Here is a 16,865-nt window from a genome sequence, read left to right as displayed (position 1 = left end):
ATTCCGAAACTGAAAGTTCCAAGTGTGCCGAAGCGCTGATCACGTGACGCTTGTAGAAGTGACGGTTTCGTGACGTACAAATCGTCATGATCTCATATCTGCACTGCGGCTGTCACGGTGCGGCACGAGGTATGCAAACTCGGGGGGACGGTCTTTAGCGCTCTCGCTTTTAATGCGTCATTGCCCTCGGAGCTTCACTCGCGATTGTTTATCGGCGGGGAAGGCGCTTCGCCAAATAGCGTAGGCGCACGAACGTTGACTCTGCCAGTCGACTTAACGAAAGAAAATGAAACGCTACAAGAAAGAAGTCTTTGCTATTTATTATCTTCAGCGAAATAACTTCAGAGATCAGAATTGCTGATAATTTAAGTTTCTGGTGTGCTTAGACCCTAAGGTAATGTCTTACTACAAGTAATGTTCGAAATGGCGACCCTCCACTGCTACGCATGCCATGAATCGTTTCTTCATAGATTGAACCACCCGCTTCAGGACGTGTGGTTCAATGTTGGCGCATGCTGAGACAATTCGGTTCTTCAGGTCGTTGACATCTTGGGGCTCAGTTGAATAGACTTCGTTTTTGATGTGACCCCAAAGGAAAAAGTCTAGCGGGGTCAGGTCAGGCGATCTTGGCGGTCAGAACATAGGTCCACCGCGCCCAATCGACTGCTGGGAAAAACAGGCGTTGAGGTAGCTCCACGCACGCGACGAGAAGTGAGCTGGCGCTCCGTCCTGCTGGAACCACGTGCTCCTAAGCTCGCTTAACGGGAGATCGCAGATAAAGTCACTGGCAGCACCATCAAGTATGTTGGCTGTGTATGACTGAGCTGTCAGTGTGCCTTTGAAAAAAAATGGTCCCACTATTCTGTCACGAAACACGCCGCACCACACGTTCACTGACCACCGAACCTGATGGTTATGCTGGCGGAGCCAGTGAGGGTTGGAATCAGACCAGTAGTGCGCGTTGTGAACGTTCACGTTGCCATTTCGGTAAAACTGTGCTTCGTCAGTCCAGAGTACATTAGTGAGAAAATCGGGGTCTTCATCCGTTTTAATAAGGGCCCAATTGCTAAACTCCAAGCGCTTCTCAAAGTCACACTCGCTGAGATCCTGATGCAAAGATATGTGATTCGGATGGAGCTTGTGCTTTCTCAGGACTTTCCATACCGAAAAGATGCTGCCTCCGGAATCTTCGACGACATTTCGGATGCTGATTTCGGGGTACGCTCGCACGTAGGCTAACACAGCGATTTCGGAATCTTCGTCCAAGACAGTTGCTTTCCTTCTTCTTTGACGATGCACAGACCCAGTGGACAGAAACTTCTTGGCAACCTGGAAGACGGTGGATGGGGCAGGAACAGTGCGACCAGGGTGTTGGGCGGCATACAGCCTCGTGGCAAGACGAACGTTGCCATTCATTTGAGCATACGCAATAACCATTTGAACCTTCTCGGCGACTGAATACCTCGACTGAATTTGCGCAGCCATTTTAACGCTACAACTGGTAGAGCCGGCGTTCGTGCGCCCACGCTATCTGGCGAAGTGAATCCCCCGCCGACAAACAATCGCGAATGAAGGTCCGAGGGCAATGACGCATTAAAAGCGAGAGCGCTAAAGACCGCCCCCGCGAGTTTGCATACCTCGAGCCGCACCGTGACAGCCGCAGTGCAGATATGAGATCATGACGATTTGTACGTCACGAAACCGTCACTTCTACAAGCGTCACGTGATCAGCGCTTCCGGCGCACTTGGAACTTTCAGTTTCGGAATCGGATGATAGAAAGGGGAGAAATTGTCGACGGATATCTCCAAACCAGTTGCATTTTTTTTTAAATGTGTAAGTTGGTATAGCCTTCCAGGACGGCTGGCTTCAAAATTACAATTGCAACATGGTCCATAAAACCAATAATTAAAAAGTTAATTAAGAGATTTTAGTTAATGACTCACCAAACTGTGACGGTTGTTCGCCTCTCGAATGTCCGCCGAGCTCAAGAAACACATAGTGAAGACGGCATTCACGTAGCAGTAAAGACGCCTTTTTTAAAAATCTGTTTCGAATAAAAAATAACACCCTGTATATCTATATATAGAAATACATATGTACCATTTTGTCACGAATGACAGGCGCAGAAGCGGCGAAAAACTTGTTTTGAACCAAAAGTTTATGGGGGGCAAACCTGTGCCAAACAAAATAAAGAACGAGCGTCCAGACAGCAGAAAGGCGAGCGGCGATTCGGCGGCGTAAAAGCAAGCGAAAGAGGGAGTGACTCGACAAGGTCCCGCGAAGTATCTCGAAACTTCGTCCCAGAAGGTTCGAGCGTTGAACGTTCGGGGCGAGATTGAACAGGCACTTTCGAGGGCAACGAAGTCGGACGAAACTTTTACGTTTAAGTCCCGAGCCTTTACGTCCCGAGTAAAAATAAACATGATTCTCCTAGAAGTCTGTGACTAAGTTGGCATGTTAATTCGGTCCTGCGTGCGGCAATATTTCGAGCTTTTCTGGAAACTTCAAGCAGTGCTAAAAAAAAAACGGTTTTCACCGCAAACTTTCGCGGGAGTGACTACTAACACCGGCAATCTTGGCGGTGGGAGCTCGACGTCAGCACACGCTCAGCAGTCGCGTACGCAGCTATGGCCGCCAGTGAATACTCCCTATAGTCTGTTGCAATATAACATGAGCAGTTCAATATATGACTTGAGCTCGATCTATGTACTTTCCGTACCATACGATGCACGCGCGGCCCAAACACAACGGCAGGCAAGGAGCGCGTAATAAAAACAAAGCTTGTCCGTCCGGCGTCCGTGCTCACATCGATCTTGCTGGTGCTCGTGCTCGTACTCGTGAGCTCACGTGCTCGTGTAGGGCAAAAAATAAAAACAATTATGAAAAAAAAATGTTTGCGGAGTCGACAGGATTCGAACCTGTACGGGGAGACCCCAATGAATTTCTAGTCCATCGCCTAACCACTCGGTAACGACTGCGGGACGAGTAGGAGGCTCTGAGATGTGGTAGTAACTCAAGAGCTTGGGATGTCATGGATGAAACGTTGCATGTAGCCGGTCAACGTCTGTACAGGATAGGCTGCTGCGGTCAGGTGCGTATATATTCGCGTTGAACTTTGCATGAATTGGCGGAACATTTATAGACGAAAGGGCGCTGCAGTCAAATGCTCAAATGCGTACATAACCAGGTTCCATAACGCACATTCTTTTTCTGACATGGACCGTTGACTTAATCGGTGGAGATGCCTTCCCACGGCTTCTAGCGGATCCAAGCTGATCCGCTAGAAGTATCACTGGCTCTGCATTTCACCGACCATAAAGCAGTAATAATGAAATCGAAACGCAACCCGGAACTCAGCACTACTTATGAGCAATAAAAAAATCAGCACCATCAGCACTACCTATGAACAAAATCAGTATCATCAGCACCACCAGAGCTTCGCCCAAATCAACATCATTCACCACGATGAGATGCGGTCATATTTTAAAAGGACACTGAAGCTAGGAAAGAAATCTTTTTTTTTTCTACTCGGTTAGGACAGGCATCCCTCAAATAAAAGACACGTAAAAAAATTTTTTTTTCTTGTTTAATATTTATGCTAGAATAAGATTTTTTTTTTTTTTTTTCAATTTGAGACCGAATCTGAATCTGTGCCCCTGTGGGATGATGATGATGGCGTTCTAACCAGGTACAAAAAAAAATTTTCTAGGTTCAGTGTTTGTTTTAGGCGCGCGGAGGCGTATTAGCGAACCGTATCCAGTACAGTGCCTGGCCACGCCCCCTTCGGCGCGACGCGAAAGCGGCCATTTCATTGGTTTTCAAAATGTCACGTGACGTGACGTCACTTCCGCGCCGTTTGAACGCATTTGAGCGCGTTTTCGTCTCGTCAAGATGGCGTCCGCCGCTACGCTGGTGGGTGAGACGCGCGTTACGCTGCGCCGCTGTAAACACTTCGTTTCACGCGCGTGCCTAGATGACTCGAATGCTTCCAACTTAGCGATGTGAACTCGTTTTTCGGTAAGATGAACGCCCAGGACTGCACGCCGAGATGATGCCACCGCATACGCGCCGCTGCCGAAGTCGCCGCTACGAGTAAGAGCACTACGATCGTCAAAGTTCGCCTCTGCACCGTAGCACCAAATGCTAGCAACTAATGCTTTCACCTCGGCGATGTGAACTCGTTTTTCCGTAAGATGAACGCCCAGGACTGCTGAACGCCCAGGACTGCATGCCGACATAATGCTACAGCATACGCGCCGCTGTCGAAGTCGTACGACCCATAACGATCCTTGGAGTTCGCCGCTGCAGCGTAGCACCAAATGCTAGCAACTCTTGCAGAGGACGGCTCGACGCGGACGCAGTGCTTCTTGTACGTGGACATGTTCTCGTTCCGCAAATGCACGCCTGACCGCGACCGCGGCTGTACTGATGCCTGCGTACGCGCGTTTGCTAGACTCTTAATGCTCAGAGTGCGATTTCGGAAAGCGGTGGAGGTGTTCTAGCACCACCAGTACAAGTGTCAAAGTAGGTGGAGTTGTGCCATTTCAATTCACAATTTTCCAGGTTGCTCACGCGTAACAGCCACGCACCTAACGTTGCTTTTCTATGCGAGCTTTGCTCGCGGAGAGGAGGTTAACATTCTGTGTAGGCATTTATCATTCTTTCATCTCCCTCCTCCTTTCATCGCTTGTCTGGTACACGCACTTCCTACCTGGTGAGAGTAAAATTACTGTGGAGGAAAATGAATACTCTCGTGCACTACGATGATTGCTACTGTGACACAGTCTTCGCCATGAAGTGAGGGAACAAGTGCAGTTACTTTGAATACAAGGAAGAATTTTATTTCACAACATGAAACTTTTTCAACAGAGTGGTATAGTGCTGGTCGTACTCGTAGGGGCGACTTCGGCAGCGGCGCGTATGCGGTGGCATCATCTCGGCGTGCAGTCCTGAGCGTTCATCTTACCGAAAAACGAGTTCACATCGCTAAGTTGGAAGCATTCGAGTCATCTAGGCACGCGCGTGAAACGAAGTGTTCACAGCGGCGCAGCGTAACGCGTGTTTCACCCACCAGCGTAGCGGCGGACGCCATCTTGACGAGAAGAAAACGCGCCCAAATGCGTTCAAACGGCGCGGAAGTGACGTCATGTCACGTGACATTTTGAAAACCAATGAAATGGCCACTTTTGCGTCGCGCCGAAGGGGGCGTGGCCAGGCACTGTATGGGATATGGTTTGCTAATACGCCCCCCGGCCATGGTATCACTCGGGTGCGCGCTTAATGGCATGCTTCAAAGGCTCTGGTTGTGCGGTAGGTGGAGCACGGTGACGGTTTGCTAAAATATAGAGACAGACCTGATAAAATGTTATGTTAAAGTGACCCAGTTCTTGCGAACCGCGGCAGGCCAGAGTATAAATTAAGTGGCGCGATGGCACAGAGTATGTCTTCCTGAATATTAAAAAGTTGAAGTTAGCACATATTGTTGCTTCTGCCCCCTCGTCCATCTCCAAAAGTGCTCTCATGATAGCACTTTGAGAACATGCATCTTCACAAAGTACCGAAAGATATCGCACCCCTATCTTTCGTATGATTTGATAGTGTTTTATAAACACCGAAATAAAGCCCACTTCTAGTGAATACAGGACGCACGCCAAATGGGACCTCGGCAGAAATTATGTTTCTTCGCCACAATGGAAGATAAGCGAGCATTGCTGATTGGGAAGGACAGTCTTTGGATCATCTTCCTGCCTTTTGATCAGAAGTCTCGCAGGTAACGAAATCTTAGACTAGCATTTTTTTTATTTCTTCTTATGTCGCGCCCAAACTTAGCCCACTTCTCATTTGCACCCCATTTGCTTTCAATTTTAGGTTCGCTATTGCTTGTGATATTAAGTATGCAATAGAAGGTCTGCGAGAGTAGAAACACATACAATCATTAATTTTCAGAAAAAAAAAATTTTGTTTGGAAAATACTTGTCAACGTGGCCTAAGCATGGTGGTGTTAAAGTCAGAAATTTCACTTTTTTATTTTGATGAAAGTCAGAAATTTAATTTTTTCTTACCAATAGTGAGCATACCTAAGACATCACACGCGTTTTCCTTTAGCCAAAATACAATAACTTGTACATTTATTAATAAACATTTGTAGCAATTTTAGGTGTCAGTTAAATATAATAGTAGTAGCTAATTCTCCCACTTTAGTCACCCAAATATAGCCATGTTAAAGATCGAAATTACCTTTAAGTCTCTTGGACAGTTCCTCTCGTACTAACCATATATGTCCATAGCTAGGCAAATATGGCGGAATGGTGTTGTCCTGCTTCCAATTTTGGCACACATAATCATAAAAATCATCACATGGATCTTTATTTCTGTCAACTGCATGGCTAAGCTTTATGCCTGTAATAGTATAAAATACATTTTAGATAATATAAATCTAGAGGGATTATCCCGCGGCAAAAAACAAGTCCGTTCTTACCCATCTCTTTACACTCAGGCGTTTGGCATACATTATCAAGGGGATCCTGCTTCACTGGATCTGAAATATTGTCGCGCAGTTTTATTTAGAGAGATTTTCTACTGCTATAGACGTTTGCAAGCAGCCGCACTTCGAAAGCTAGCCTGGCCACCGTGTATGAATAACGTTTTGTTTGAGCGCCAGTCTGAAAACTGTGGGTGCGATTCAGCAGTAATTGACGACCAGACGATCTACCCACACCAGCAGCACGATGACAGCGCCCAGAAGTCGCACTTACAAACGTCTATACATACAGGAGACTTTAAGAACAACTGTGTGTACTTGAAAGAGCAATTATGATTAAGAAATATTACCTTAGGATAAAGTTCCGGGGAGTAGGTCATGTGGACAATGTAAAATAATAATTAACAATTTAATACTTAAAAATTCTTACTTTCGGAAATACTCGACTTGACTGGCGCATTTCAATTATAAATTTGTCGCCGGCGTGTAAAATGTGCCATCGCTGTTGTTTCAGTATGATATCCGTTATACTAAGACAAACGTAGGAAAAAAGAACTGCAGAAAGCGTGTCGTTTTGCGACCTTGTGACCCTTAAATAACGTGACATTGTCAGACCGTCTTTGGTGACTCACTATCAACGCTACATAGGAACTGGAGCCATTAAAGGGCCAATGAAACGAATTTTGGACTGGAATAAATCAATTTATATTTGGATTTTACTAAAAGCACATCGTTCAGTGGGCCAAAAAAAAAGGTAGAAAGTCAAAAGCCTGACTTTTGATACGAAAATTTGAAAACAGCGCGGACTATTAGTACCTCCTTCCCTTCGTAAGCTCTCTGCCTTTTCACTGTGATACATCCGCGGACCCTGCAGCGCGTCACCGGGCCCCCGCAGCGCGTCACCGGGCCCAAAGGAACGTTACACGACACCGGAGCTTACTTAACCCCTTCACCCCTCAGCTGACATTGTGGTAGAAGCTACGCGCTTGCCGGACCAATCAGACGCCCCCCTTTCATCACCTGACCTCATTGTCTGCGTGTGGGTATGCGCGAGAGACCGTGATCACGTCGCAAAAGTGTGGCTGGCCCAAGCAGCAGGTAGCTTCCACAGCACTGTCAGCTTCGGGGTGAACGGGGTGGGGAAAACAACGTGTGTCTGAATTTTGAGCGACGGGCTATTCTTCTAGGAGGAGAATGGATGTGTCCGGATTACACAAACGAGAGTCCGAGCATTTGTTCAAGCAAGAGGGGACTCCCCCTTTTCGTATTCTTGAACTGTTTGGTAGAATGCAGGATTTATGAGTTAAAGGAGTCATGAAACGCTTTTTCAACTTTTTTCTGTTTAGCTTTCCTCCTCAACTCATAAATCGCGCATTGTACCAAACAGTTCAAGAGGTCGGAAAGGGGGGAGTCCCCTCTTGCTCGGAATCTCGCTTGTGTAGCCGATCACAGCTATTGTCCCCCTAGAAGATTAGCCCGTCGCTCAAAATTCCGACTAGTTGCTTTCCCCACCCCGTTCACCCCGAAGCTGACAGTGCTGTGGAAGCTACGTGCTCGTTGGGCCAGCCACACATTTTCCACGTGATCACGCTCTCTCGCGCATACCGACCCGCAGAGAATGAGGTCAGGTGATGAAAGGGAGGCGGCTGATTGGTCCGGCAAGCGCGTAGCTTCCACCGCAATGTCGGCTTAGGGGTAAAGGGATTAAGTGAGGTCCGGTGTCGTGTGACGTGCGCTTGGGCCCTGGTGACGCGCTGCGGGGGCCCGGTTATGCTGGCTAGTAGCCCGATGACGCGCTGCGGGGTCCGCGGATGTATCACAGTGAAAAGGCGGAGAGTTTACGAAGGGAAGGAGGTACGAAATAGTCCGCTATGTTTTGCAAATTTTCGTAGCGAAAGTCAGGCTTCTGACTTTCTACCTTTGTTCTTTTGGCCCACTGAACGATGTGCTATTAGTAAAATCCCAATATAAATTGATTTACTCCAGCCCAAAATTCGTTTCATGGGTCCTTTAAGGAGTAAATCTAAACCGAAAAAAAAATTGGAAAACCATTTCATGACTCCTTTAAATGAGCTGCGATTTGAGTTTCGGCACTCTGTTCCCCGACATTGTTGTGGGCGCCACCATTTTGGTGCTTGTGGAGAGCAGACGCAACTGCCGATCGTCATGATTCAAAAGTGCCACTTCCTCAGTATTAGATTTGGTGTTAGGAAGCCCATGTAATATTTCTTTACCCTGTCGCAAACTGTTTAGACATTTGAGGAGGACGGAAAAGCGTTTTCTGTGCTTTCAGATGAGGCTTCAGATAACTGGCAACCATGGTTTTAAGCAACAATATGGTCAAGTGTTTGACCATATGGTTGCGCATTTAGCGCCACTAAATAAGCGTAGCTAATTTAGTGGCATGCGCTAATAGTAACGTTGGTAGCTAGTCATTATCATACGCGGGGGTCAAAAGGCCTCCCTTCGTGAATGATGCTGGCGTTGTAGAAAGGGGAAAACATCGGTCAATATGTGCCTGTGCGGCATCCTGTCACCGTCGTGCCCAAACGCGGGAGTTCCACGGGAGACGAAATTGAGGAGGTACTGCCCTTATCCCCTTTCTTCCGTCTTCGGTAATCTTTTGTGATTTGAAGCGCCATATAGATTTTCGTTTCAAAACTGTGTTTTCTATCGAGTAGAATAACTGTATAGACCTTTTCATCTCAGTAGTTGCCTGATCGGCGGATAGAGGGCGCTGACGCCCTGGCCACCATTAGATTGTTTCAATTGGGTCGCTTATGGTTTCAACGTGCACATCCCTCCACGACAGTTTAACTAATGGTCCAGCCACCTCGACATAGTTGGGGATGAATTGGTGGTAGTATCGCGTCAATCCGAGAAATGCGCTAACTTGCTTCTTGGTTCGGGGCCCTTCAGCGCAATTGATGTTCTACATAGTCTGCGAGTGTGGCCTTACTTCTTTATTCCCCATTTCATTGCCCGAAAAGGTTATTGTCTTTCTTCCAATTTCGAATTTTCGGAACTTCACCGTGATTCCGGTGCGCCGCATTCGCTTAGCTCCTAGGTGCTACTCCCAAGCATTGGTTGCTCTTAGCGCATCGTCGATGTAATGCTGTACTGTTGGGATGTCTGCCAGCAGCGTACTTATAAGCCGATTAAATACGACTGATGCCGTTTTAATTCCGAAGGGCTTAAACCTAAACTGGTAAACCCCGTCTCAGTTGAAAATGCCGTCTTGACCTTGGAATCCGTCGATAGAAGGATTCACCTATATCTTTTGGATAAGTCCAGTTTGCAAAATAAACATTTCCTGCCCACATGGGCCAGGATTTCATCAACCCGGGGGATGGGTTCCTCATTTAGAGCTAGTAAGCTGTTAAGTTTCACTTCCGTATATCTGACTTGCGTAAAACGACGAGGGGAGAATTGTAGGCGGAAGTCGATCTCTCAATCACTCCCAACTTCAACATCACTTGAACTTCGGTTTCGATTACCTTCCTGATTGCGAAAGGAATCGAGTACTGCGGTGTCTACACAGTGGTGGATGCATGTAACTAAAATACAGAAGGTTTTTTTTTACCCAACAAATCGAATAACACATTTTGTATCCGTGGAGGAGCTCGGTCACCTCAGCGCCCTGCTCCTAGGTTAACGGGTCTGACCCGGTGACATCTTCTGGTCCCTGGGTCCTCTTGACGCTCATTCAGGGAAGCTCCTTTCCATCATCACACTACTCGATTGCAACATATGCGTTGACATTGCCCTTGCTGGCTGTTTAAACTGCTCGTTCCTCACATCCTTTCAACATATAGACGTGAAAGAGCTTGCGCGTGTGACCGGGGTCTAGAACGTAGCACACATCCATCTTCTTCTCCACCATCAAGTATGGACTTTTCTACTGTATCAACAGCTTGTTACTGCTGCTAGGGAAAATAAACAACACTCAACCTCCCACTTTTAGCTGTCATTCTTTAGCCTTCTTATTGAAGCATTTGCTCTGCTTTCGCTGAGATTCCTGCAGTTTCTCCTACACTAACTCTGTGGCTTGTTTCAGCTTGTTTCTGATATCAAGCACACATCTGCACATTGCTTGTACATCGGAGCTTATGTGGTCTCCGACCCCTTTTACCTTTAGCACTGAGAGACCTCTAAAACGGCGGCCATAGATGAATTCAAATAGGCAGAACTCCACACTTGCCTGAAGAACCTCACGGTACACGAAAAGAAGGGGCTAAATATTTGTCCCAAGAATGAGGCTTGTCCATGCACATTCTTTTAAGCTTTTGATTGGGGGTCCGTTAATGCGTTGGACTATCCCTTATCCTTATCTAATGATTTAGACATGTCAACGTGTCTAAATCATCAACATGCTGCCGGTCACGAACGAACGGATCTGTACAATATAATAAAGAGCATAGTCTCGTATCCACTGATGTGCCCTTCAAACCACCCATGCTCTTCAGGCTTATCTTTTGGTTGGAGTACCAGTCGAGACGTATGTACGACCTTTCATAAAAATGCAGAGTAATTAAACGGGCGATAGTTTACAATGTTAGGAACGCCTGATTTATGAATCGGAAGAACTACAGAGCGTTTTCAGACAGATGTAAATATTCCCGTACGTAGTGATAAATTAAAAATATGCTCTATAAATTGTATGTTCAGAAAATTAAAACTTGTTCAGCACACACTTCTAAAATAAAACTGGGAATTTCATCTGCGCTAGCAGACAGTTTCAATTTCAAACTACGAATGCTTTCCTTCATTTCGACTTCGTCAGGGGGGATAAAACAAAAAAAAATTGGATTTGCCTAGGCACCTTGAGCTCTCACCACGGACTGCTACATACTAAAAACATAATTTAAAATGTTCTGCAAATACGTCGGCAATTTTGCATAGATCACTTGTATAAACAGAGCCATTTTGTATTCGGACCACTTTACCAGCTCGTTTCTTTTTGACTGTGCACATTTCCGAACAATTTGGGGCCTGGTATACATATCGGACTCAAGCCTAGCAAAATGCAAACCCTCGTCTCGTCTAAAGAGCCCCTTTGCCGAAGCACGACATCACTAAATTTGGCGTACTACTTATCCAGTCCAGAATGCTTAAATAGTTAGTGAAAACAAAGCTTGCGTTGCAAGCAGCGGCTCATGTCAGCTCAGCTTAGTTTAGGCACAGAGCTGTCGATTGCACTCAATACTACTTTTGTAAGAGCTTCAACAGCTGTACCATCTCACTCTTCATTCAGGATCGGCTTGCAGCCATAGCACTGAAGTTATTTATATATATAAAGGTTATCACCACTATTCTGCAATAAGTATTCATTTAAGGGTCGGCGATAGACAAAATAAAATAGATTGGCAAAGACACTAATGCAATGTCGAGAATATTTCCCGCTAAATTCTGGATAGTGTCGCGAAGTTCAAAATCATTATGATAAATAGAATTCAAAAGGCTTAAGACTTCCAAGGTGCTGACATCATGCTCCACCGAGGTATAACCTGTCAGCCAATTAAGGCCTTGCTGGTTAAAGTGTTCATATATTTGCACACGAATCTTCGTTACGTCCAGATATTGTGCTAATGTTTTAAAATGACGTGAACAACTTCCGAGTTAGTGTGTGGCCGAAAATAGTAATTTCGAATCAAATAATAAACCGCGTTGCACGACGTAACCCGGATCCGTACACATTCTGAGTGTGACTCACAGTTATGTATACGCTCGCAGTGGTGTTCTAACGTCCCCGGCCGTTAGAACACCACCTCTGTATCTCCATCCATTGCTAACGTAATAACGGAATTTTCGAAATACTGAGTAACACGGAAGCAAATATTGAGAACTAGGATACTGTCCTCTAGACAAGTCCCAGTAAGGCAAAAATGCCGTATGAATTGGCTGCAATTTCAGACATAAATTCAAAAGATTTCGTCCAAAGGCCACGAACACTCTGGTAATAAAGTGTGCACTCCATATCGCCTGATTAATGATTTACATCATCCGATTCACCCGATGTTACTTCTAGAATGTCAAAAATGGACGAAAAAGATACTCGGTGGACCAAACGTTGAGTGTTTTAAGATCGTCGAAGTTATCATTCTCGACAGACACATGAACGGACGGATATATCTATCATGTTTTGTTCGTGACAAGCTTGGTACATGTCACTGACTTGCCTTTCGAAACAACTGCCAGGGAGTCAGTTCACTGAAAGTTAAAGAAATCCATAGCGTGGAAAATCTGAATAACCTTATGATAGTTTGCCGTGAAACATATTGCTGCACTGGCCAATAAACTTGCCGAAGAGCGAACCACGAAGCAAGAAGCCTGGAATTACAGGTTACGCTCTGTGTTGTAGAAGCTTTGATTGACAATAGATTCCGTATGGATTCACTTCGCAGTTATTTGCCTCATTGGTTACAGAACGGTCTCTCAAAAACGCAACAACATACGCTTCAATGCTATTTTTCTACAAGTGGAACAACTAAATGATAGTTATTAATATCATCATAGTCTACTTGCAAAGTCACATATAATACCTTTGATTTCCGCAGTCCTTGAACTGGCGAATGCTGTCACCACGAAGATCAGTGCTGCTATCCTTCGGTCCATGACAAACATTTTTTTTAAACCTAAGATATATCCAAAAACTAATGTTCAGTGAGGTGCTCCTTGGATTTTTGTAAAACGGTTTCTAAGAATAAAAAGAGCATACGTAATATATTATCAAAATCCTAAAATGCTGGATTATTATTTCATGTTTTCAACAAAACGATCGCATAAAGAGTAACGCACCTTTCAATCCTTTACGTTTTCCCGTCCAGTAGCCACTGGAATCTATTCTTCAAAAGGTCTGTTCTGAGTCCAGCGTGCTCATCTCACGCATTTTGTTGTTGACTTCAAAGGGCAACCAGGATATGATGAAACATAATCTTTAAACAAGTGTAAACATATCTGCGTTCTTGGGAGATGCATTAAAATGGCAGGTGTTCCTGCATGTAAAAGTGCTTTCACGATTGTTGAGTTTTTTTTTTGTTAGTTCTTTATTATGACGTATTTCTTTGTGAGTTTGAGCAAACATTTCATATTTTTATGGGCGTGCATGCAAACAGTGAAAGGTCAGCACGAATCGCATTCGAATCGAATGGTAGAGAATAGTGCCCGGAAAATTCCAACCTCAAATCAAGTATTGAACACCAAATCCTTTAACTGCTGAGCAGAGCAAACAAATCTAAACCACCCACTCTAAACATGAAAACACTATACTCGTTTTCACTTCAAGAACCGCAGGAAAAAAAATCCCGGCTCCTAGCAAAGCATTACTAGCTTTTCCCGTTATGTAGACAATTAAGATATATGCAGTTGAATTTTAGATTAGATACATGTGCTATCTTATCAAGACGTACTTGCGGTGGTCTACCGCGAATACGCTGAACGAAGCGTATAGGGCTGTCCGGTTGTAGTTTTGCCACGTCGCCCCTTCCCCTGTCCACGCGCGCCCATATAGAGTTAGGCGTACGTGTGAGCTGAGCAGACGACTCGGGAGGCTGCTGCGCTTGTGTGGGCCTCGCGCTTTGCAAAACAACATGCCGAAGGCAAAAGGGGAAGGCACCAAGTAATTTTGTGCAGTCAAATACCACGGCATAACCTTAAACATTAAAGGAAAAGTGTCTTCCGAAATGCTTTACACGTTTAACAGGAGGTTATTCCAGAAAGATCGCCAAACATAAAATAGGGTTCTCAGTAGTCGTGTGAATCAGTAGTGCAACTACGCTTACTTCTCATCTTAAAGAAGCCGTGAAACGATTTTTTTACTTTTGCTAAGCACTGCTATTTCTACTTTCGCTAAATACTACTAACTGAATAAGCTTGCCTTAGTTTTTTCTGTCTATGCAATGGCAGTCGCCAAATGATTTCAGGAAATATGAGCATATTTTATCTCCTCAACTAGGAGAAAAAGAAAGCGGCCACGCGGCCTTGTTCCTATTACATGCCGCCAACGTTAATCATAGACACGGGCTGCGGTTAACGAAGCAGAAAAAGGCGTGCTGAGCTCCAGGCATTGTTAGACTTCGGCTATTCTTATCATTGCAGTGGCTGGACCCGAACCGCTCCCGAGTATCGGACGAGGCATTTATTGTTCCGAGCCGAGTCAAGCGCAGTTCTCGTGTCCAATTCATGAACCGCGCTCGACTGCCGTCATGCTTGTTGTTTCAATCTCTCAATTACGTCGTCGAGCTCTGCGAAAGCAAGACTGAAATAAGTAGTCCCCTTTTGATCCTCACAATTTCACCGCGAAAAAGAAGCTTTTGTATCAGTGGCCGTCTGTGCGAGTATACTTGAGCCAAATTAAGACCATTAAGCCTCTGCAAAGTCATGATCATTACAACCCGATAATCTTTCATGACCCTTCAAGAGGATATCGCAGTAGAAGAGCCCATACATTTCTTATGACAAATTGTCGTACTTATTCTAAGCAGCTACTGAACCTATTGGCGTCGGAGTGGTTGATTTCAAATGACAATAATAATTTAAAAAAAAGACTTCACAGCTTCGCGGAATTACATCTTTCGATTTTGCTTTCAATAATATTTTACGACGCCTCAAACTCCTAATAAAAATACTTTATTTAGCTTTGACTTTTAAGGGTCCCGATTAAATTAAAATTAAAATAAAACTTTCAGTACTATGTCAGTTTATACGGATTTCTGATTTTATATCTGCAAATATAATTCGTCGACGCATTGCCGTTACAAAATTGATTAAGAAGTTTGCGCCCCTGTGAAATCAAAATGCGTCTGCTAAACACCACTTTTGGGGCTCTACGCAGTGGCGCCATCCCGTGATCATGATCTCTAGACATCAGGCGGCAGTGATAAATGAGTTCGTGCAGCGCTATATTTATCCCCCACAAGAAATTCACAGCGTGCTGTGGTGTGGTTCATTTATTATTCAGTAACCTAGGATGCGAATTTTCTAGACGTGTCTTTTTCTGCTTCCGGCTACGGGCAGCGCGTGATCTGGAGTATAAATTCCTTTTCACAAACATCTGCAGTGCCGACGAAAGCATGTCGTTAGCCTGTGACATTAAAAAACGCCTTGTATGCGATCTCGTAGGAACAAAATCATTCGCCAAAGATAGGCTCACGCGCCTCAGCCCAGCACTGTGGATATTACAACGCACCGATACACTGAAGGGAGGAGAACAGATGACGTGGGGACGTCGGAACACCTGGAGTGCCCGGTCGCAGATTTGGAGCTGGAGTGTCTAGTAGCGCAGATCATCAAAGAGCCATTTCCCGGGGCAAGTGGACGTCAACGCACAGCTTTTGGAGCGGCGAGGGCCCGAAACACACTCGTTTGCTCGGGAGGAGTGTGTTTCGGAGTCTCGCCGTAGCGGGGCGCCAGTCACGTGACTCTTCTTTCATCCGTTGTGTACCGCTCCATATTTTCCATTTCTGCGGCCGCTTCTCGTGGTGACCTGCCAGGCTTCGTCGGCATACAGGAGCCTATGCCACTGCACTCGTCGAACCTTTAGAACTCGGAACGTCGGAATCTTACGTATAACTTTCGTCTCCACCGCACTCGTTAAACCCGTTAGAACGCAGAACGCTGGCGCCCGGTGTTTGGCTCTCGCAATCTAACGTGTCCGACGAGTAAAAAAAACAATTGGTTGTGACTATGTTTATATAGCCTTGACGTTATTCTGCCTTTAATTGTTTCTCAGCTGTAGACAGCAATTTAGCCAGTGCAGTACAACCGCTAGCCTGGGGTCTTTAACGTGCATCACGCAGTAGTGATACACGACCGCACGGCGGTACGATGCTCGTCCAGATCGAAACGGACAGGGGTAGGGATCGAATCTAGGATACTGGGTTTCTTGCAGCTCGAGCTTTCTCTCCAGGTGCTCCGAGCTGGTGTGCGCTAGACCACTCGGCTACCGATCGTCCTTTCGATGAGTGAAATTGAGAAAAAGGCAGCTAACATTTGTTCTACGCACTAGTCGTTGCAACCAGAGCCCGGCGTTCTCAGGTCTCCGCGCACTCTCGTATCCTTCCGTGCGCTCTCGGATCATTACCGTCTACGTGTTTCCGAATGACGTGAACATTTCCTACTACAAGGTTTGTATGGAACTAAAAACTTTTAAAGAGTTGTAATTAAGGAAATTAAAAAAAAGTGTGGTATTTTGTTTCCCGCGTGGTGGTGTAACAATAGCCAGTCATAATTAAAAATAAAATAAAATAAAATATCTATTTTTGGTTAACCGTACCGTACTAACCGTAGTCCGATCGCGGCGGACACTACCAGCCATCCCAGCCAATCCAGCTCTGTGAATGTCTCACGTGACACGCTCTCCGCACGTCACTGCGCTCCCTCGCG

General features: G+C 45.5%; 1 protein-coding gene across 1 annotated transcript in view; it reads right to left on the bottom strand.

Annotated features, from left to right (window-relative positions):
* The window catches only part of LOC115312680 (neprilysin-1-like), a 54,778-nt gene extending 41,657 nt beyond the window's left edge, over positions 1-13,121 (bottom strand). The window contains exons 1-3 of the mRNA XM_040216172.1: positions 13,025-13,121; positions 6,480-6,539; positions 6,239-6,400 (exon numbers count right to left, since the gene is read on the bottom strand). Coding sequence (XP_040072106.1) covers positions 6,239-6,400; positions 6,480-6,539; positions 13,025-13,106 — 304 coding nt within the window. The 5' untranslated portion in view covers positions 13,107-13,121. The remainder of the gene's footprint in view (positions 1-6,238; positions 6,401-6,479; positions 6,540-13,024) is intronic.
* Positions 13,122-16,865: the final 3,744 nt, after the last annotated feature.

This window comes from Ixodes scapularis, unplaced genomic scaffold (genome assembly GCF_016920785.2).
Source record: "Ixodes scapularis isolate PalLabHiFi unplaced genomic scaffold, ASM1692078v2 PGA_scaffold1__304_contigs__length_218370807, whole genome shotgun sequence".
Lineage (NCBI taxonomy): Eukaryota > Metazoa > Arthropoda > Arachnida > Ixodida > Ixodidae > Ixodes > Ixodes scapularis.
This window is presented reverse-complemented; position numbering and strand designations above follow the sequence as displayed.